Source organism: Neovison vison, chromosome 7 (assembly GCF_020171115.1).
Source record: "Neovison vison isolate M4711 chromosome 7, ASM_NN_V1, whole genome shotgun sequence".
NCBI classification, from domain to species: Eukaryota; Metazoa; Chordata; class Mammalia; order Carnivora; family Mustelidae; genus Neogale; species Neogale vison.
Genome location: NC_058097.1, coordinates 42,636,803 through 42,659,052, shown reverse-complemented (window position 1 = coordinate 42,659,052; position 22,250 = coordinate 42,636,803). Strand labels below are relative to the sequence as shown.

General features: G+C 54.1%; 1 protein-coding gene across 1 annotated transcript; it reads right to left on the bottom strand.

The window, feature by feature from the left end:
- Positions 1-11,252: 11,252 nt before the first annotated feature.
- Positions 11,253-17,740, bottom strand: LRFN3 (leucine rich repeat and fibronectin type III domain containing 3). The gene is made up of 3 exons (XM_044256370.1): positions 16,697-17,740; positions 13,912-15,342; positions 11,253-11,851 (listed from the first exon to the last, which is right to left on the bottom strand). Exons 2-3 carry the CDS (start codon positions 15,324-15,326, stop codon positions 11,386-11,388), a joined length of 1,881 nt encoding a protein of 626 aa, XP_044112305.1. The 5' UTR covers positions 15,327-15,342; positions 16,697-17,740; the 3' UTR covers positions 11,253-11,385.
- Positions 17,741-22,250: the final 4,510 nt, after the last annotated feature.

The following is a 22,250-nucleotide window of genomic DNA, read 5'->3' as shown; positions in this document are numbered from 1 at the left end:
CCCAGAGGTTCAAGTTCTGGTTTTACCAAAGCCAAAGATTGAGGCTGACGTTCATTCATGGCCATGGAGACAGGCCCTGGCTCTGCTTCAGGTGTGCTCTCTGCTCCTGGTTTGGGCACTGCTGTGGTTCTAGACCTGGAGATGGGCACCATTTTGGAGTCCTTCACAGATACTGGCTTGGGACTGAACATGATCTCGGTGGCTGGCGTGCCGGACAAACACTCAGGTTTGTGCCTCACGAGGTAACATGTGGTTCCACTGAAGCATACATGGTCCTTACAGGATCCTGGGAACTGGAGTGGCATCATCAGGGAAGATTCTAGAAGGGGATAGAATTCTGCGGGAGGGTTCAGATCTTCCGCAGTCAGAATATCTGGAGATGAGATAAGATGAAACATGAATGATGATGCAACAGAATCAGATCTTGGCATTTGGTCCCATCCCTTTCCTGTCTGCATGCCCTAGGCCTTTAGGGCCCTTGGAGACTCAACATTTATAAGCTAGCAAGGTTCCTAATGTAGAGTGAAGCGGGCCTATATCATCAGAAAGAGAAGGGTGGGGCCGGAGAACAATACAGAAATGGTCAGCACAGTGTGGGTATACAACAGGGCTGTGATGAGCTGGAGGGCACAGACTCCATCCAAGAACACTGATCAGTTACTACAAAATCTCTGTGCTGGTAAGTCTAAACACATCTGTGGGTCGACTTCCAGCTTGCCATGTTAAGCAGCCTTAAGAATGTATGTGTGTCTGTGTGTGTGTGTCTCTGTGTGTGTATTCTGTTGGGATCCAGCCACCCCGTTTCCCAGGGAAAGGAGTTATTTTTTCATAGCTGTTGAGGCATGATGCTTGACACCTACAAAGTGAACTTTTAAAAAATAACTTTGTTCTGTAGGGGTTTGCATATTTTCCATCAAAACATAATAAGGACTTTTGGTATGGATTAGAATATGGACCAAAGTATCAGATCCCTGTGGTAGGAATATTTCTGTGTTGTGCATTGCCGCATCTCTGGTGCCTAGAACAGGCCTAGCCTGAAGTACATCTAAAAAAAAATTGCGGAAAATTAATAATAGCCAATGTTTACTGCATGCCAGACACTCTCCTATTAACTTTCTTTCTTTTTTTAATGCAACAACAACCTTATGAAGTTGTTGGTATGATTATTCACACTTCACAGAGGAGAAAGTTGAGGTTCGGGGAGGTGATGTGACTTGCCTAAGGTCACACAGCTTGTAGCAGGATTTGAATCCAGGCCTCTTGCCTCCAGAATCCAGCTCTGAGCCAATTTTTATAAATGAATTGAAGTCCATGTTTTCATTTCTAAGAAACCCCAGCCTTTCTGACTTCTCCCTCACTTTTCTATCACCTTCTTTGTCTCCCACTGTTTTTTGGGGGACTGGAAGCGATTGAGTGGGAGCACCCAAACTGTATTCCAGCCCATGGCGACTGTCCAACTACTCTGTAGTCTGGGCAGAGCACTGAAGTGATAAACCTCTTTCTCAGCAGCCTGAGTGGGTTTTGGGTTTGCAGCTGCCACCTGCTCAGTGTGTAGCTTTGGATGGTGATTTCTTCCCTTCAGCCTTCAACTGCTGCCTCTATAAAATGGGGAAAACAGGGGCGCCTGTGTGGTTCAGTCAGTTGAGCATCTGGCTCTTGGTTTCGGCTCAGGTCATGATCTCATGGGTCCTAGGATCTAGCCCCACATTGGGCCTGCTTCGCAGGGAGTCTGCTTGAAGATTCTCTCCTCTGCCCTTCTCCCCATTCTCTCTCTCTCAAATAAATCTTTTTTAAAAAATGGGGGTAATAAAGAGGCCTGCCTCCAGAGTGGCTGTGAGGAATATACTGTATAATGTACATACATTATATATAAGAGAATTTACCACTTAGCTTAAAAGTCTTGGCTCTAAGTCTGTGTGAAGCAGTACAAAATAAATCAACACAAAAAGGTGGCTGAAAGCTTGTGCTCTGGAAGCAAGTAGAGCTGGGTTCAAATCCTGACTCTGCCACTCTCTAGCTGTGAGAACTTGGCAAAAGATTTGACCTCCAGCCCTTCCCCTCTCCAGAAAAAAGGAATTATTACAATACTGTTATATAGTTAACCTCAAAGACTAGAGGGAAGGTCAAGCACCCACTATTTTATCCCTTCCCCTGACCCTACTGTTTACAATTTATACTGTAGTAAAGAAAAAGAACATGTGACCTTCAACAATAACTTCCTTTTTGAGCCCAGTGCCTGGCATATGATTTGGTGCACATTTAACAACTTATAACCATTATTATTCATTCCACAAATATTTACTAAGGGTTGAACACTCTCCTACCTTAAAATCATACAATTAACTGTTTATCTTGGAACTTCCTTAAATTTTTTTTTAAAAAGCACTGACCCCAAGGAACTAATGAGAGAAAGAGAAAGAGAATAAGTAAGTATATAGAAAGTGAGACGAGCTGTGAAAAAAATCAGGGAAGGGCTGCAGTTTTGTAAGGGATAGGGAATTAGGATTTTAAATGGAGTGGTCAATTTGGCCTTAGCTTAAAAGGTAAGAAGGTGGCATTTCAGCAGAGACTTGAAGGAGATGAGGGTGCGATCCACAAAGATATCATGGGGATGGTCAGTGTTGAAGGTTCTGAGAAGGAAAAAGAAAGGTGGCTGGTGTGGCTGGGATGGAGTGAGGGAAGGCAAGAAGGAGAAGAGATGAGATCAGAGAGGTAATGGGAACATATTGTACGGGGCCTTATAAAACACTGTGCTTTTTGCTGGGTGTAATATTAATTGCATGGGAAGATTTTGAGCAGAAGATTTGCTTTAAAAAAACAAAAACAAAAACCCGAACAACCCTGCCTCTCGGGCTGCTATGTGAGCAACTAAAGGTAGTGTTACGATTTTCCCCATCGCTGATCTCCAGGAATCCCATCGTCTGCTCAACTTCCCACCGCCTTGGGCCCCAATGCTGCTCACCCACGCTTGGCTGCCCCATGGCCTGGGTCCCGAAGCCCGCGCCAGGGGCGGTGCCGAAGCTAAGCACGCCCACCGGCGGCCCGGGAGTCTCCAGGAAGTGCACCACTCCGGGCTCAGGCCCATATGCCACCTCGGTCCAGACGAAACCCGGAGCGGGCGCTTGGCTTTCACCAGAGTGCTGCTCTGGGCCGCCGGGGATTAGGCGCCAGTGCAGGTTGGGCAGCGGCTGCTGATCAAGGAGCACCGGGGTGGGTTCGCGCGCCAGCAGCACCGCCACGTTGGAAAAGCCGGGCTGCGCGGTGAGCGCGAAGCTGCGGCTGAACGCGTCCACCGGAGGCAGGAGAGCGAAGAAGGGATCGTAGGCGACGCCCCCGCGGGCCGCCGCGGCCGCCAGGAAGAGCACCTGCAGGCCGGCGGAGGAGCGCAGCACCAGGGGGCGCACTGGGTCCACGGCGAAGTGCAGCACGGTTCCGAGGCGCAGAGCCCGCGCCCCCTTGGCGCCGCCCCCCCAGAAACTCAGGCTGCCCAGGCTGTCCGCCACCACGTACACACGGTCTCTGGGTCCGGGAGCCGCGGGCGCGAACGGGGGTACCGCGTAGACGCGGCCCCAGTAATCCTGGGGCAGCAGTTGTTCGGATACGTGGCCACAGGCCTTATCTCTCGCTTGCAGGCAACTGTGGCCAGCCAGCAGCGCGACGGGACGAGTGGCCACGACGCGGGTGCCCGACAGGTCGCCTGCGCTCTGCACCTGCAGCGCCTGGAACGGGTCGAGGTGCACAAGGAGGGTCCGGCCGGCAGCATGCTCGACGCCATCCAGCAGGATGGGCACCGGAGGCGTGAGGCTCAGGCGTGTGGGCCAAGCGCCGGCCACCACCGCAAACTCCTTGTGCCGGTCGCTAGGCTGCAGCGACGGCGTCACCACCACGTAGCGAGTACCCAGCAGGCGGCGCGGAAGCGCTAGCGCGGTGTCTAGGGAGGTGCGCCCACGCGCGTTCACCACTGTCACGCCCACCGGTCGCGACGCCGCTAAGCGCACGGCGCCCCCCGCCGCCCGCCGCGAGCCCCGCAGCTCCACAGCGCTGGGCAGGCGCACCCACGCGGTAGTGCCTGGCAGCAGGTTCAGCGCGCGCCGAAAGGGCGGTCCCCCCACCGGGTGCGCCCTCACTTGCACGGCCGTCGGGGGCCCCTTCGGCGGTGGCGACACGTATAGGCGGAAGTCGGGCTTCTCAGCGCCCCCATTCTCCAAGAAAGCCGTGATGAAGTAACGGCCCTGGAATTCCACAAATGCAGCCGTTGGGCCTGAGGGAACCCGAGGGGAAAGGAGGGAGTCAGCATAATCTGTTAGATTTTGAGGTCAAATGCATCAGGTTCTAATCCTGACTGCTATGTCCTAGCCGTGTCAACGTGGACAAGGTACCACCTTTGGGCCTCAGTTTCCTCATCTGTAAAACGGGGGTGTTGCCTGAGCTATGGGAATATTAGATGAGATAATATATGTAAAGGCCAGGGAACAATGGTAAATATTAACTTAAAATAAAGTTGCATCCTTTGAACCATCTGTCCCCGAAAGTCCTGCTTAGCCCCCTTCCCACCACCGGTTTCTCCAATTTCCCGCCACAGAGTACACAAACATCCCTGCTTCCAGCTGGCCAGTGCCCTGTCCCAAGAAGCTCCATGGGGGCCAGTCCCCTGTTGCAGAACCATGTCAGGCAGCCCCAAACCCCAGTCTGCCCAGCCAGTCCCCTGCTGCAGACCCAGATCAGCTCACCAGTCTTCTGCATCCCCCGTAAATCACTCACCCCACAGGCAGCCCAGGGCACCAAGGCACAGCAGGGCAGGGGAGACAGCAGCCATGGCCCAGGGAGAGGCTGTGCCGTCTCTCCTGCCAGTCTGCCTCCGGCCTCTGTACCAGAGGAGCAGGAACAGAACGGGGGCACAAAGGGAAGGCCAGAGAAGGGCTCAGGCCTTGGAGCCCAGGGAAAAAGGCAAGGCTGGAGGTCTCACCTGCAGGAGCTGGGCTGAGGCCACAGGGCGGGGGTATTTATAATCCCAGATGTCTGAGCCCAGACCTCCCTGGGTCCGCACGCCGGATGTCCCTATTAGCACCGGTTCCAGTCTGACCTGGTGCCATTGATCGGAATGAGGTCTAATTATGTGGGAGGGTGCAGGGAGACAGACAGAGGAGGAGGGACACAGAGAGAAGAAGGGAGGGGCAGATAGGGAAGGTGAATTAGGAGATCAAAGGGGGGCAGGGCAAGAATATCATGGTTTCCAAGAAAATTGGGACAGGACTCCTGAGCCTGCCAAGGACAGAGAGGCTTCAGGCTTGAACTTTTGGGGTTCCGGGAAGGAGGGGGCCAGGAGCCTGGGCTCCTGGATTCTGAGGAAGGAGGGGAAGTAGACGCTGGACTTCTGTGTCTGAGGGAGGAGGGGACTGGGGATCTGAACTCCTGGGTCGTGTAAGCGGACTTGCTGTGCTCCATGTGGGGGGTTGGCGGATATGGGGTGGAACTGCCCAAGAGAAGACAATGGCTTCCATGTGACTCTCTTCCTTCCAGAACATCCCGAGCTAGAGAACAATGGAGTTGCACCCTGCAAGGAGGATCTGGGACAGGGAGAGTCTGGCACTCCAGACAAGGAAAGGTGAGGGAACTTGGATGCTGTTTGCAGCCCCTTCCCTTGCAGGTCGTAGGAGCCTGCACCCCTAGTTCCCTTCTCCCCCCCAGAACCCTTCCCTTTGGTAGGGGGGAGGGTAGAAGGAGAATTCAAAAAGGAATTCTTTGAATGGGTTCATTTCTCACCTGCTTAAGATCCTTCTCCTGCTCTTCAGCACAAGCAGGAGAGGTGAAGGAAGGCTCCCCCGAGGGCACGGGGAACAACGTGGGCGTGTAAAAGGGTGGGCTTTTCAGGGAGTGCTTATTTTCCTCCAGCTCCAGATGGGGAACATAGATGCTCAAGATGGAGCTGCGGGCAAGTGGGGAAGGGGGCAAGGCCTGTCCCTCCAGGCTGAGTCACTGGAACTTTGTCCCAGGAACCCAGGAGAGCCGCGGAGGGTTCTATCCAGAGGAGGGTTGGGTTTGGCTTTACGAAGATTCCCTGATCTAGAGTGGGAGACTGAAGCCAGGACCCCAGGGGGAGGAGATGCAGGGACACAGGTGGGTGAGGCAGGAGCTGGAACCAGAGAAGGGAGGATGGCCAGGTAGGAGGGCTGCCAGCAGGCTGAGTGGAGGGCCGCCCTGAGAGGATCCAGGGAAGAGGGGCAGGTTTGGGAAGAAGCTAAGGGCCTGTGTGCCACCTGTGGTTGTGCGAGGCCTGGGGGCAGTCCAGGAAGCCAGAGAAGGAAAGCAGAAGCATGGGGGCATGCGAGATGTGCTGTCCCAGAAGGAGGTGAGTGGAGAAGCAGGAAGGGGGTCCGTTCCCAGCCCCGGGGGAGGAGGGCCCCCCACAGCGTTTAGGGTTGTGGAGGAAGAGGAAGTTCCTCAGATCTGCTGTTTTATCCAGAGGACCGGGGAGAGGGAAGGACACTCCAGGGGTTCCACAGAGTTAAAGCCAGAATATACCCAGAATAAAGTCCTTTGAAGTCTTACATTTTATACTCTAAATTCTTGCCAATTTTTCATTCACTTTCATCAGTCTATCCATGTGAGTTCTCATATAAAGATTTTCAAGTACCTATCAGTGACACCCATTAACCTACCCTTGAGCACCTCCCCCAACCGTGAAGATCTTCAAGTGCAAATGAAGCTCTGGATTCAGCCTGTGGCTTTGGGTCTCCCTGGCCAGTGTCTTGGTGCCTTGGGGTTCTGTCACCCATGTATTCAAGGATCTTCATAAGCCTGCATCCTGATGACCAGACACTCTGATCCTTTCCACGGGCAGCCCAGCCTCCCACCAGAACTTGTTCTTTGTCATGTGGCCCTAGCCCCCTTCCCCACCACAGACAGATGGATCTTTCCGAAGTTCAGACCTGACCCCATTCCTCCGCAGTGGCTCCTTAGGGCCCCTGGAATGGAGCCACTGCTTGTCAGCCCGGCCGCTGACACCTCCCAGCTTCTGGAACTCGCCCCTTACGCTCCCCCAGCTTTCACTCTGTGCTCTAGCTACACAGAACTTCGGCTAGCTCTTCAAGAGTACAATCCTCTCTCCTCGTGTTTTGCACACATTGTTCTCTGTCCTTAGAAGACCCTTTCCTCTCCTGGCTCTTTTTGTAATATCCCGCAAGGATGCAGGATCCTGTGCAAAGTGCCAACGTGGAGTCCTTTGTCCAAAAATTATTATGAATGTCATGGGGGTGACAGCAGGGCATTCAACCAAGCACAGGGTCCTTCTAAATGTGAGGTGCTGTGGTGGGACTCTACAGGTCGCAGTGCAGAAGCTGGCCCGGTCTTCAGGTCACCTCCCAAGCCAGGCGCAGTTAAGGAGCCCATTCTGGGCTCCCTTGCACTTAGACAGGCCCTAATCAGTCTTCCCTGTGCTTCCGCCATCCCAGCCCTCTCCACTTTGGGGTGCCATTGTTCGGTGAGCACGTATTTCTCCCAAGGCCTGGAGCTCTGTGAAGGCAGGATCTGGGGCTGGGATGGTCCACACTGTGTTCCCAGCATCACTCTCTGTACAGGTCAGGGCAGCACCAAGCACTGATACCCATCCTTTTGTTTTGTGAAGCAGGAAGGGGCACCAGGGAGACATCAGGGAGGAATCAAAGGCAGAAGCCACGCTCAGGTTCAACCCAGAATAGAAATATCCCTTTTCAGAGGACCCCTTTATCGGACTCCCCCACATACGTGCCCAGGGAATCAGCTGTGAAAGCTCGGCTTTAGCTGAGGCCTGGCAGGGAAGGGATCCCAGACTCGGGGACACTTGGGGCCTGTGTTAGCTTCACCAGACGCAGACACATAGGTTTGATGTGGCAGGGGAGCGTCCTTGTATGAGAACTACAGTTACTTTGAGAAAATGCTCCAGGATCCTGGAACTTTGGTTCCGGGATACCTGGTCTCAAAAGTGCGCAAGGCATTCTCAAAGCCACAGTGGGGTTGGACCATAGGAAGAGGAGTAACCCTCACTGAGCTCAGGAAATTGGTGGACTCTGCTGGGCAGAGTTGGAAAGCTACGTTTTAACTTTAAATTCTAGTTACATGGGATCATTTGTCCATAGGAGTATTTTTCCTACATGGGGGTGGGGGATGACCCAGGCCCTCAGATGGAGAGGCAAGGGGGACCATGCTAGAGGAACTAGCATGCCCCCATCTCTCTCCTCCCATTCTCTTTGCTTCCAAATGCATAATTAGCTACCGCTGGGTGTGTGTCCCCCTTCCAGGCCTATATTTCTTCGAAGGAGTTTCCCCCCAACCAGCCATGGTCTCTGCCTTGCAGAACCAAGGTCCACTCTCTGTTTGGTACCTGAACCAGGAAAAAGTTAATTCTTATGCTACAGAGAGGTCAGCTTCCTCATCTGAGGGATGGATCGTTGCATAGCAGATACCAGGGTCCCACAACTCTTCTTTCCAGTCTCTGCAATCTTGCCCGAGAGCCAGATCATTGGATAGTGGTCCATACTGTCCTCCTTTGCATAAGGAACAGAGGTCTCTGGTGAGGAAGCCTCAAATATCTCTGCAGTCCATCCACTTCAGGCCCCAACCTCATCTGGGTCAGCATTCTGCCTGGACTACTGCAGTAGTCCCTTCCCTGGTCTCCTTTCTTCGCTTCTGTCCCTGCACATGCAAACAGACCTGACCCTAGAGCTTCCTCAAGAGCAGGGAGCTCTACTCTCCACCCTGTTCAAAACCTCCAATGGCTTCTCATGCCACTTCTAATAAAACCCAGACTCTTCCCGGCAGCTTACAGGGTCCTGCATCACCTATCCCCTTCCCTCACCCCACCCCGCCCCCCAGCCCCTACACTTGGGCACACGCTGTACTATTTGCGTCGGATCCCCTTTCCACCTCCGGTGCAGTGAACTCCAATCTGAGCATCCTTCAGATCTCAGCTGAGTAGTCATTTCTTCTAGGAAGCCTCTCTCAACCTCAATTCCTGGGTCGGGTCTCCTGGTTCACAGTTCCGTGGATCTCTCCTTCATGCCGCTCCTCCCTCCCCCCAACCACGGTCACCACAGATGATTTACACTGGACTGTGTGATTATTTAACATTTGTTTCCCCACCAAATGGTGAGATATGTGAGGGCACGCCCTGTGCCTGTGTTTGCTCAGTCTTGAATTCCCAGCATGCTGCACAAGTAGGCACACAATAAATTGTTCAAATTTAAAAGTGAGGGTTGAGGCATGATGCCCTCTGGCTCCCCCTCGTGGCAGCAACTGGTATTTTGCGGTTGGCACTAGATCTCAAATCTTCACACTCCCAAACCCCCTTGGCCATCACACCTCACTCACCCTGAAGGCTTCACCTGACCTCAGCCACCAAGGGCCACAAACGAGAAGGACCTCATTATCCTTATGGAGGACTCGGGAGTTAGACCAGGTCCCTGGGACTCAGATTGTTCTCATGGCTGGTGGAAGCTCATTTTTCAAAGCCTACACCCACCAAGAAAACCATTACAGAATCTAGGATGTTATCCCATGAGGACAAGGTCACGTGCACCAGGTCATGAGAATGGTCAGTCCAGTCTTGGGGTCTCTTCACCATGCCCCTCACACCAGCATCATTCCAGAGAACACTTGCAGGACTTAAATCCATCTCCCCACCCCTATTTTCTCTGCCTTTGGACCCACCTCCAAAGGAAGACTAGGGCCTGTTCCTCTTACTGCCTATCACATTCCTGGATCTCCAGTGAGGTGCGGTGTTACAAGACTCAGGGTTTGGTCTTCCAAACCTCTAGGCTTGTGTCCGAGGGAGCCTAAGGCAGTCCAAGACAGAGTGAGAACCAGCCTTGCAGAGACACAGGCCAGATGATCCAGGCCCTAGGTCCACAGAATCACAGGGACTACGTTCCCTAACTATACTTTCTGACTTCCTACCCTCAAATCAGCAGAATCTGGCCCCTGCCCAACCAATCCCCTAACACCATTCTACTGAGGTCACCATGGCCTGACATTACTAAACACAATAGTCACTTGTGTCTGACTTGTCTGGTTTGCGTCACTCTGTCCCTCCATCTACTTTTCCTATTTAGTAGTCTTTGCCAGGTTTCTCTTTGCCTGTTCCTTAAATATGGAAAGTCCCAGAGGCTGTCTCATTACCTCACTGGCCTCATTCCCCATCTCTGCTAACATAGCCTTCTTTTCGGTCCCCAGTTCCAACCTCAGACCAGGGCCCTGAGGCCTCCTGGCCACCACTCCGTGGATATCTTCTGGGTCCCCCACATTCACCCGTCCCCCACTGGCCTCAGCATATTCCCTAAATCTGTACCTTCTTCCTGGTTCTATATCAGGTAGCTCCCTCCCTTGGCCAGAGACCTGGGCCTCACCTTGTACATTTTCCTCCCCCACAGTCCTTCAGCTCCATAACCTGTCCATTCAGCTTCCTCTCTCACTTACCCCTTACTTCTTTCCCCTAGCCCTACCCCTGTCCAGTCTTGTCCTTACCCACTTGGGTCCCTGCCTTGGCTTCCCCCACACCCCCAGCTTCAGTCTTCTCCTCTGGTCCACCTCTTCATGACAGCTAGAAAGAGCTTCCTAAAGCCCATTCCTGACCCTGTTCCTCTCCCCCCACCCCCTGCATAGAATCCTCTATGGCTCCCCAGTACCATCAGGCCAGGGTCTGAATTCCTCAGCCTGGAAGTCCTGTACCCTGCTCACCCCTCCTGCCTTACCTCTACCACAGTACTCCCCAGTGTCTGGCATTTACTCAGTCCTTTCTTGTGCTGGGCCCTCTGCCTGCAACAGCTTTCCCTTTGCTCCTTGTCCAATTATCTCCTTCTGAGGTCATGCTCAGATCTCGTCTTTCCTCCAGGAAGCCTCCCTCACCACACCCTAGGTTGAGCCAGGCACCTTTCCTGGGCTCCTGCAATCTCCTAGGTCTCCCTCATCACCACATTTCTGCTCACTCTGAACTGTCACTGTCTGAGCAGGGCTTGGGGCCACCTGGCTGATGGCAGCGTCACCCAGGAGAGGGCACGCCCAGGGGGTACCCTCATGGAATTCTGTCAACTGAATGAATGGCCATCCTCAGCCTCATTCAGGAACCTCAGACAGAACGGGGTTGGGGGGGCGTCTCTCCCCAGAGGAGGCATTCCCAACTCCAGACCCCTGCATGAACCCCCCCCCCAGCCCCCACAGACAGAGACAAGGGCAAGGGCCTAGGCCCCAGCTTAGAAAAATAGGACTTTCTTGTTGTGCCCCAGTGCCCCCGACACCCTCCCCATCAGAGTTTTAAAAACCGTGAGCAATTTGGTGAGTCTGAGGCCAGGTCCCAGGGGGTGCCTGGCTCCTCCCACCCTTGGGGCCAGAAGGGCCGTAGAGGTGGGCGTGAGGCTAGGGTCCCGTGGGTTCGTGGCTGGGCCTCCAGGGCTCACAGTCCAGCTGGACCACGGTGTGGGCCCTGGGCGCCGCGGGCTCAGGGGCGGGCGGGGCCGGTGTGGGGCCCAGGGCGCCGTTGGTCTGCGAACAAACGCTGCTGACAGGTGCAGGCGCCTTGGCCTTGCCGGGGGGCTGGCCTCCGTGCACCTTGTAGCGCATAAGCAGCACGAAGATGAAGACCAGTACCGAGGCCACGATGACTCCACCGAGGGCGATGATCATGGTGCCGCCCAGGAAGGGTGCGTGCGGGGACCCGCATGGCCGCAGCGCGGGCTCAGTGGAGAAGCGGGCGCAGCCCACCGGCCGCGTGGCGGTCAACCCCGTGGCGCTGTCCTCGTACACCGCCAGCACGCACAGATCGTAGGTGCGGCCGGACGCCAGGTCCGATAACAAGAAGGAGCGGCTGTCGGCGGGAATCATCCTGGAGGGACAGGCAGGTGGGGGTCAGGTCTCTGCTCTGGCTGCCCAGCACCCACCCTGCACTGTGCCGCAACCCCTCCTGTCTGGCCCATTCCCTCCAGCCCCCTGTTAGCCCAAGTTCCTTCCCATCATGACTCAAATTCCCTTCGGTCTAATACCCAGTCAGCCTCCTGACTGATAACCCACGGGTCCTCTTAGGTTCCTGGCGCTTGCCGCTCAAATCCCCGTTTAATCTCCCTCTAGCCATAGTGCCCAGATTCTCTCTGGGGACGCTGCCCACTGCTCCCCTGCTCTGTGGGTTCAGGGCAGCCTCACTGCCCAGCTTCCCTACCATGCAATTTCCTTTCCAATCCCAGCTCTCCGTCTCCCTCTAGACCGTTGCTCAACTTTGCAGGTTTCCCCAAATTCCCCTGGTCAGCCTCGACTCCAGCTGGGGCCTGATTTCCCTTTTCAAGCTGCCCCACGTTGCTCCAGCATCCAGCTAGAATTCTCTCATCTAACCGCCCGATTCTCGCACACTGCTGATGCCCGCCTTCTAACCTGCCAATGAATGTCCCCTAGCCCCACTGCCTTCTTATCATTATTGTATGTATACCCTGCTTTCAGTGAGCCCTCTCTGTTCTCATGAAACTGACGTACTTCAGCCATCACAGCTTTTTCCCCCTGTTGCCTTATTTCTTCCAGCTCTGGCTCTCAATTCCCTTTTTATCTCTGTTGCCTGGTTTTTATCCTTACCTTTCCCATTTCCTTTTATCCCTAGCACCCAGTTCTACTTTCCTTCCTTTGGCAGCAGAGCACCCTGTTGGGGATTTAACTTGTTTTACAATCTGTCTTATTCCTAAATTGCTTTAATGAGGGAGTTACAGGTGATTGTCTCTGAGAGGGTGACTATCTAAGAGAGCATTTGTCTCACCCCCTGCCAGGCAAGGTGGCAAGGTGGACAGGATTTGTGGGATTTCTAGGTGTGGGCCCTCCATGGAGCCAACCCCCCCCCCCACCCAGGCAGTAAGGCCATCCAAGAGAGGGAACAGATTAAGCTCGCTAGATTTCCAGGGCTGTAAAGGAAATCAGATGACGACCTCTTGAGATGTGGGCCCCTGGGGAAAGAAAGGGGACCCAGGTCCTGGGTTTATAACATGCACACCCCAGGCATTGGGAGGCTGGCTCTTTGCAGCCAGGCCTCAGGGACCGCACCCATTGCCCAGCCTGGCAGTGAGAAGAGGAAACCACCCACAGCCAGCCATGCAAGGGTATAAGGGTGAGAAGTGCCAGCAGCAACTAGGTTAGAGCGACCATTCCTGACCACATGGGGCCGGCCACAGCAGATGTTCCAAATGCTCTCCAGCTCCGGGGCAGGAGATGCCCTGATCCACCTACGCATAAGCCCCCGAGTTTTTTCTATTGCTTGCCACAATTCCATGGAGAAGGGAGTCCTCAACACTGGGCAAATTGAACGTGCCCTTTTACCTAGCAGGTGGAGTATGAACTAGGTTGAATTTGATTTAGAAAATAAAAAATGGAGATGTCACTGTATTGGAACTCTAACATCTGGAGCAGTTCATACTGCACAGACCCAAACCCTGATTGCTGTTCTGCTGCCTCCCTCATCTTGTTTTCCACATGAATCTGTACTTTCTTATTTGATCTCCTTTTCTTCTTACAACTTGGCTTCTATCTAGTCCTGTCCTCTGGAAACACCCAGTTCCTCTTTACCTTTTTATGCAATTTGTTTGTACCTCTCCAACCTTGTCCCCCTCCCCACAATTAACTTTCTATTCTTCTGACCTGATTACTTTTTACTCTTGCTGCCTGATTTCTTTTTTGTATCTGTTACCATTGACTTTTGCTGCCTTGTTTCTTTTTATCTGCCTTGTTTCTTTTTATGCCAGATTTCTTTTACCTTCTCTGCCTAATTTCTTTCACTTCGCTGTCTGATTTCCTTTGTAATCATTTCAGCCTCATTTCTCAGCTGCATTGCAGCCTGGGGTGTCAACAGATGTATCTCCAACCCTCCCCCCACCTCCTTCTGCCACCCACGCTGCCCACTGCCGGGCTGTGCACCTGTAGACGAGGATGTCGTCGGCTGAGCTGTTGTACTGGATCTGGTACATGCGGATGCCTGGGATGGGCCGCTGGTCCGGCCACTGGACAAGAGCGGCTGTGGCCCCATGCTCAGTCACCTGGACCCCGCGGTCGGTAGGGGGCCCAGGGTCAGCTGCCTTGGCAGAGGCGGAGGCGGCAGAGGGCGGGGTGAGGGCATCAGGATCCCCGTCCCGCGGGGGGTCACAGCTGGTGCTGTTGGCTAGCTGGGGAGGTGGTGGGGGACCCACGGTCAGCTCAACAGCGGCAGTGGCCTCACCGGCTGCATTAGCTGCAATGCAAGTGAAAATACCCCCGTCGCCTGGCTCGGTGACCAGTAGCTCCAAGGTCCCATTAGGGAAGGCACGGGCACGGCTCGAGTTGCCCACCAGTCGGCCCTGGGGTGACACCCAGCGCACGCGGGGCTCGGGGTCCCCCACTGCCCGGCAGCGCAGAGCAGCTGGTCGGCCTGCAGGCACCGCCAGGGGTGGCGAGCGGTGAGTCACCACGGGGGGCTCACACACGAATTCCTCCTCACCCACAGCCCAGAAGTAGCGGCCACCCAGTGCAGGCGGGGAGGCGCAGGCCTCCAGGTCGTCCTCCCGGGCCAGGCGCCGCAGCCACACCAGCTCGCAGTTGCAGTGCAGCGGGTTTCCGCCGAAGGCCAACACCAGGGCGGAGGCGGGGGAGCCGCGGGGCCTGGCCAGCAGCGGCAGGCGGGAGAAGAGCGGGTCGGGTGGGATGGTGGTCAGGCGATTGGAGGTCATGTCTAGCCGCGCCAGCTTGTGCAGGCGGGAGAAGGCGCCGGCAGGCACAGACGCCAGCAGATTGTGGTCGAGGCCCAACGTGTTGACGTTGCCCAGGCGACCCAAGGCCTCCCAGGGCAGCTGCTCCAGGTTGTTGTAGGAGAGATCCAGGTCCTCCAGTGTCTCGGCGCAGTCGTCCAGGGCACCGGCCGCCAGGGCCGCCAGCTGGTTGTTGCTGAGGATGAGATGGCGCAAATTGACCAGGCCGCGCAGCTGACCCTCGCCCAGCGAGGTCAGCCGGTTTCCGTCCAGGTGCAGGGCCCGCAGGGCACGCAGGTCCGCGAAGGCACCCACGGCCACGTGGCGGATGGTGTTCCGAGACAAGCTCAGATGCAGCAGGCCGGTCATGTTGGCCAGGTCGCGGCGGCGCACGGCCGCAATGAAGTTGTCCGCCAGGCGCAGCTCGGCGGCCCGGCGGTCCAGCGAGGGGGGCACGAACAGAAGGCCTGCCCCCGGGCACAGCACACTGAGGGGCAAGGACTGCGTCTGGCAGCGGCAGCGGCGGGGACACGGGCTGGATGTGGCTGGCTGCGATGGAGACGAGGCAGGGGCCAGCGGCAGCAGGCAGAGGAGCAGTGGGAGGACGGCCATTGCGGGCAGGGGTGGCCTACAGGGGAGAAGGGAGGCATTAGGGCAGACTGAGGCCAGAAGAGGGGTGCCAGAAGCCATTGGGATGGTTCAAGACCCTAGAGAAGGTCACAGTGGGCTGGAAACCAAACAGTTGGGTCAAAGAGTGTCAGGCAGAGGAGCAGGAGTGACGGTCAGACCCATCAAAAGCCAAAGGAGATGGTCAAAGACTCAGAGGGACATGTCATGGAGGGTCAGAGGGAGCAGACACAAACAAAGACAGTCAGAGGAAGGGGAGGTAATTAGAGATGGTCAGAGACAGAGAATAAGAGGGTTGATCAGAGTGGATAGAAGGGAAGCCAGAGGGCTTAAAACATGGTCAAAGACATGGTCAAAGACAGCCAGAGAGAAGAGGCGGTCAAGGTGGTGGGAATGACTAGAAGTAGTCAAACATGACCATAGAAGGGAGGTGGTTAGAGATGGCCAAGGAGAACAGAGGTGGACAAAGGAGGGGACATGGTCAGGGTGCTCTAAGAGATCTAAGAGACATGGTCAAAAAGATGGTCAGATATGGTCAAGAGCCAGAGAGGCAGTCAGATAGAGGAGGAATGGGCAGACATGTCAGAGACAGCTGGAGATGAGGATAGCTGGTAGGATGGTGGGTGCGAGGAGAGGTGATCAGAGAGAGGAAAGGCAGACAGAGATACTAGAGATGATGAGAGAACTCCAGTGCTCTAGAGAGACAGAGAGAGGAGAGAGGTGGTCAGTAAGGGTCGCAGAGTGGCTGTTGGGACAGGCGGTGGGAGGAGGGCGAGAGCAATGGCAAAGGATGGTCAGAGACAGGCCAAGGCTCAGAGTCAGGGATGGGCAAGAGCAAGAGAGCAAGTGAAAGATGATTAGAGAGAGGCATGGTGGACAGAGATGCCAAAGACGGTCAGTGAGTGAAGAAGCAGACAGGTGGCCTGAGACAGCAGCGGTGGATGGAAGTGTTGAAGATGAACAGTGAGGAGTGGGGAACAGGGATGGTCAGTGAGAGGAGCGCTGGCCAGGACAGGCATCTGAAGATGGTCAGATGAGACAGATGGTGGGAAGAAATTGGAGAACAGAGTGCGAGATCAGAGACCTGGAGGTGCCATAAACTGGGGAAGAGGAGGTCAGAAAGGGCCAGTGCTGGTCAAATCAATATCCAGACAGTATATGAGGCCCAGCAGGAGATGGGGGCAAACCCTTGGAGGAGGGGGGATGGGATATCTGTTTCCTGGGGAAACCCCAAGGGTGCCTAGGGGGACCTAATCCTCACTTCCCTCTACCCTCAGCCACAAAGTTCCTCCCAAGTCCCTCCCCACCAGCAAGCCCTCCCCGCCCCCCCACCCCCCGGCCCCTAGTAGCCTTACCTGAGCTGGAAGTCGCCCCAGGGAGCAGAGTCCTCAGGCTCCAAGGGGTCAGGAGTCAGGGCTCTGGTGGGGGGACCTGGTCATGCCTTCTCTGTTCCCAAGGCCTCTGTAGAGGGACTGTGTTGTGTCTCAGCCCAGATCTGTGGCCATGGAGTCTCTAGACCTTGATACCTGGGGTCCTAGATCTTTAAATATATGGCCTCTAGGGACCAATTTTAGAGACCCAGGCTCCAGTTCTGGTTGGTCAGAGCCAGTGGCTCCTAGCTCTGGTCTTGGGATGCTAAACAGCCAAATGGAGACTTTAGGTCTGAGTCTCAAGCCCAGTCCTGGGATCCAATACTGGGGTGCCGGGTTCAGAACTGGGGTGCCAAATAAAGATTTGGAGGTCTCTAGCCCTCAATTTCAGCATTCGGGTTTTCAGCAAGGACTTCAGGCTCTAGCACAGGCTTAGGCCCCTTGGAATGCCAGGGTTCAGATCTTGGAATTTGAGGCCTAAATCTCAGGGTTTGGGTCCCAAATAGGGGGTTCTGGAGTATAGATATGGGAATTTGGTCCCAGATTTCAAGGTCCCAGGCACAGCATTCAGAGTTCAGTTTCAGATTTGGGGCTTTAGATGAGAAATCTTGAGGTTCAGTTTCCAAATTTGGAGGTCCATATTCCAAGTCTTGGGGTTCCAAGTCGATGTTGAGATTCCAGCCCCAGATAGTAGGTGTTCAGGCGCCAGGTCTTGGGGGTCCCAGCCCCAGATCAAGGTTTCGGGCTCAGGTTTCCAGATCTCTGGATCCAATCTCGGGGTGCAGGCCACTGATGTCGGGGTCCTGGCCCTGGGTTTGGGGCGGCTTGGTCCCAGCTTGCTTCCCTGGCGGCGGGGACTGGCCCGGAGGGAGGGAAGCGAATGCGGTGGGGGGGTGGTGGCAAGGCAGCCCCTGGGGCCGGGGTGGGGCGAGGCCTGGGCGAGGACGGACGGACAGACGGGGACACGCGGGGTGGAGACACCGCAGCGCAGGTTTGGGCGCAGGGGGGAGGGGCCGCGCTCAGAGACCCCTCCCCCGCCGGGGCCGGGGCGGGGGCCGGGCGGGGGCCGGGCAGGCGGGCCGGGTCCGGGCGCTCCCGCGGCCTCCTCGCCGGGAACCCAGGGCCTCGCGCGCGCCCGCGCTTAAAGGCGCAGGCTCCGCGCGTGCCCGTGCTTAAAGGTGTAGGCAGCCCTCATCTTTCAAAGGCGCGCGTCCGGGCCCCATCTCCCATGGAGTCTCCCTAGCGTTGCTTGGGAGCGAGAAAAAAAATCCTTGGATACGGAGGGGCCCAGAGAGAGACCCAGAGACTGAGACAAAGAGACACACAGATTGAGAGAGAGACAAAAGATGGGCAGGTTTAGATCCAGAGACAGGAGTAGAATGAGAGAGGCAGAGAGACAGACAGACACACGTATTCAAGGATGGAAATACACAGAGACAGTGGGAGAGCCTGAGAGAAAGAGACAAGGACAAGACAGAGATAGACAAAAACAGAGACACAGAAAAAGTCAAAGAGACAGAGACACGGGTGGGTTGGGGGGTGAGGGTGCAGAGGCTGAACAGGGTGTGTTTCCAGTTCTAATTCACGGCTTTGAATATGCCTTCCATTCCAGAGCCTCGGGCCCCCAACCCTGTCTCCTGCACCACCTCCCTGGGATGTCCTTCCCTAGGTGGGGTTTCCTTACTTGGACCCTGCCCAGCAACAGGCCTGATATTTCAAACCAGAGAGGAGACTCTGCTCCTTCCTCCAAGCCTCCTTGCCCTGGCTGCAAGGGGTAAACTTGGCTTCCAGACCCTGTTACCCTCTGGAATTATAGTTAGACCTCAAGACGCACTGGATAGATAACCCATGAAGAATGGACAAGATAGGAAATAGGACAGAGGCAGGGGGCTGGACAGGTTGACCCAGAGAAGTGTGTCCACTCCCTTCCCCTCTCCCTGACTAGCTCCACTGCCCCATAGAGGACTCTCCTAGAATTATACTAACAAATGACTCACCAGGAGTGGGGTCTGCCTGTCCTGACCATTGTGAGACGGTACTGAAAGTGTGGGGGGGGCGGGGTTCCACAGGTCTTCTGGCACATGGTATCGCAGGAAGAGGGATGTGAGTGGTAGTCTGCAAGCCTCCCCTGAAAACTTAGTGATAATAACATGGGGGACCTGATCTTTGGAACCCCTGCTCTGAAGGGAACATAGTCTTGGCCTTTGGTCATGGCCCTAACCCTGGGGGAACCTGAATGGTCACATACCATCCTCAGGAATGCCACCCCCCACCCCAAGTAGAGGAGTAAAGCCCCCTTGTTGGGGATAGGGACATGTATGCACATTGCCTTGCATCCCTAGCTCTGCTGAAGGTTTCAGAACAGACTTTTGGCTCCTTCCACTCATGTGTATTGAAAAATTGCAGCTAAAATTAACTCAGCTCTAGGGCCCGCCTTTCCGATCATTAGCAAAGTTCATCGGAGCTCCCGTCCAGCATAGTGGACACCAGTTACTCAGACACTCAGAAAAAGGATGCAGAAGTCTCAGAGACACTACAGAAGTGTTGGAGGTGGGGAGATAGACAGAAATACTTTGAGACAGTCTAAGAGCAGATTTGGATTAGAATTCAGTGGAACTGACTGATTTGGGGGTGACCCCAGGAAACGGGCAAGGGATTGGGAGGGAATGAGAGAGGCGAGGAAGAAAGTTAACAGACAGTGCGGACAAAGAGCAGATTACCCTTCTGGGCAACGGGAGCTCAGTTCAGCTTGGGAACATTAAGGAACCTTGTAGAACACATCAGAATTACGGTTCCTCCCCTTTCTTCCCCCCCTGCAAAATGTTTTCGCCCTACTCCTGCATTTATACCCTAGTCCTTATGCCTTTGGGTGATGGTCATCTCTTTGGTGGGAGGGAGTGGCACTGAGAGCCATCTGAGATCTGAGGCAGAGAAGCAGAGAGGGATACCTTACATGAACTAAACCAGTTGTCCTCACACTTTAGTTGTGTTGGGATCACCTTAACAATAGATCTCCAGGCCCCAGTCCCAGAGTTTCTGATCCAGTACTTCTAGGTGAGGCCCAAACATTTGCATTTCTAACAAGTTCCCAAGGGCTGCCAATGCTGTGGGTCTGGGGATCCCTGGACACACTTTGAAAACCACTGGGCTAAACAAGGGCCATCTGCTTACTTGCAGGGAACTGTCCACTACAGCTGTGCTGAAAGCTGGTGGATTGAGGGGATTTAGAATTCTAAGTGTGTGCTAGAGAAACCAACATACTTAGAGATATAAAGCAGGGCCCTGAAACAGAGAGGGTCAGAGGCAAAGATGCTAGTTCGACATTTACTGTAGGTATCTGGCTATGGTTTTGTGCTAAATGACACTGCAGCAGACGTGTGACCAAGGCAGTGTCAGGTCCTGCTTTCACTGAGCTCAAATTTCAAAAGCGAAAAAGACACTCCTCCAGACAGCCCAGAGTGATCAGGGCTGGGCTGGGAGAAACTTGGGCTGCACAGACTAGGACTGTAATGACTGAGACCCAGACCACAGTGGCCAAGAGGGGTGTGATAGGAGACACACAGGGGAAAATAATTAAGGGCTTTGATGGCAAACCACAGGCCAGAGTGGTCAGGGCTCTGATAGAGGAAGCAGAGGGGATCCCAGAGGCAGAGTCTAACCTTTTAGGCTCTCCCAACCCCTGCTGAGACCTGAAGGATGAGTACCAACAAAGCAGGTAGGCAAAGGGGCCCTCTGCATTGTTTGTCCTCATGCTATAGCATGTGCAGTCTGGGGGGTCCCTGCAGTACCTGGATAGTCCCGTGCATGTGTCTGTATGTGCTGTAATCCTTCATCAGCTCCTGCAAGGGGATCCTGGTGGGATGGTGGTTTGGGGTGCTCTGCTTAATAGCCGCATTTACTTAATTACAACATCTGGAGAAGGGGACAAAAGGAGCAGAAAGAGCCCCAGCAGGAAGAATGAGGTTAAACTGCGTGAGAGCTGAAGGGTTCTTGGGGGGAAGGGGACTGCTCATATACATACACAGAATCTGCCAAAACATACAAATACACATGGCAGACACATCCATATTCCTAAATGCACGTCACGTACTCAGAGGCTCACCAAACACAGACACAGCAGGCACATGGAACGCATGTACACCTGGTTTCATGTTCAAAAACAGGGGACATACACAAGTGCACATTTAGTCACACACCTCCAATACACACACGCACAGACTCACACTCAGACATGTGAGAAATCATACGTGCAGAAACATACTCTGCTCAGATTCTTTCTTGCATGCTTGGTGAGCTACATTCTCACACATGTACATGAGAAAAATATTCAGAAAGCCTATCAAACACCTACAAGGGATGGGCACACACACACGTGCATGCACACATGCGTGCACATGGACATTCAAATCAATGATGTCACTCTGTCAGAAAAAGAGTTTATAAATAAATTCAGGCGCCTTTCAAATTGGGGGTTGTTTGAGCAGTGATGGATGAAGGTGGGGTCTCTTTATCCTCAACTAATACCCACCAACCCAAGTCCAGCCTCCGGTGTTCACTGGAATTAGCTCAGCTTTGTAATTAGCACACGAATCAGTACTGGGGATTAGGAACTCACTTTATTATTTTTTAAAGATTTTATTTATTTATTTGACACACACAGAGAGAGAGGGCATAAGCAGGGGAAACGGAGAGGGAGAAGCATGCTCTCCACTGAGCAGGGATCCCGATGTGGGGCTCAGTCCTAGAACCCTGGGATCAAGACCAAAGCCGAAGGCAGATGCTTAACTGACTGAGCCAGACAGGCACACCCAGGACCCTACTTTAAAAATTAGGTCTGGGAGTGCCTAGGTGGCTCAGTGGGTTAATCCTCTGTCTTTGGCTCAGGTCATGATCCCAGGGTCCTGGGATCGAGCCCCACATCAGGCTCTCTGTTCAGCAGCAATCCTGCTTCCCCTTCTCTCTCTCTGCCTACTTGTGATCTCTGTCAAATAAATAAATTAAATCTTAAAAAAAAAATTAGGTCTGAAGGTGCATTCCCATACGGATGGGTCAAAAGAGACAGGCAGGAAGATGTGTATATCCTCCCCACCCTCCCAAACATATACCTAGCCACCCTAAATCAGACTGATGGGTTTCTGGCAAGCATGGACTTTTTTTCAGGGCAACCACAAGATCCTGTGTATGAGGCTCTGCTTAATGATGGTCGAAGACCTAACTCAATGCTTGAGGTCTGCTTTAATGACTTCCAACTGTCAGCCTGGAATAGAACTTCCATAAGAACATGGGAGAAAGTTTACATTTGTGCAAAGAATGGAGGGGAATATACTAGTAATTTTTTTAAAAAGTTGAACACATTCTTTTTTTTTCTTTCAGATTTATTTATTTCATAGACAGAGATCACAAGTAGGCAGAGAGGCAGGCACAGAGAGAAGAGGAAGCAGGCTCTCTGCCAAGCAGAGAACCCGATGTGGGGCTCGATCCCAGGACCCTGGGATCATGACCTGAGCCGAAGGCAGAGGCTTTAACCCACTGAGCCATC

Coding starts and splice junctions, on each gene's coding strand:
- LRFN3 (XM_044256370.1), bottom strand. CDS start 15,326: ATGGCCGTCCTCCCACTGCTCCTCTGCCTGCTGCCGCTGGCCCCTGCC. Junction 11,852..13,911: donor GACGACATCCTCGTCTACAG/GTGCACAGCCCG, acceptor CTGTCCCTCCAG/GATGATTCCCGCCGACAGCC.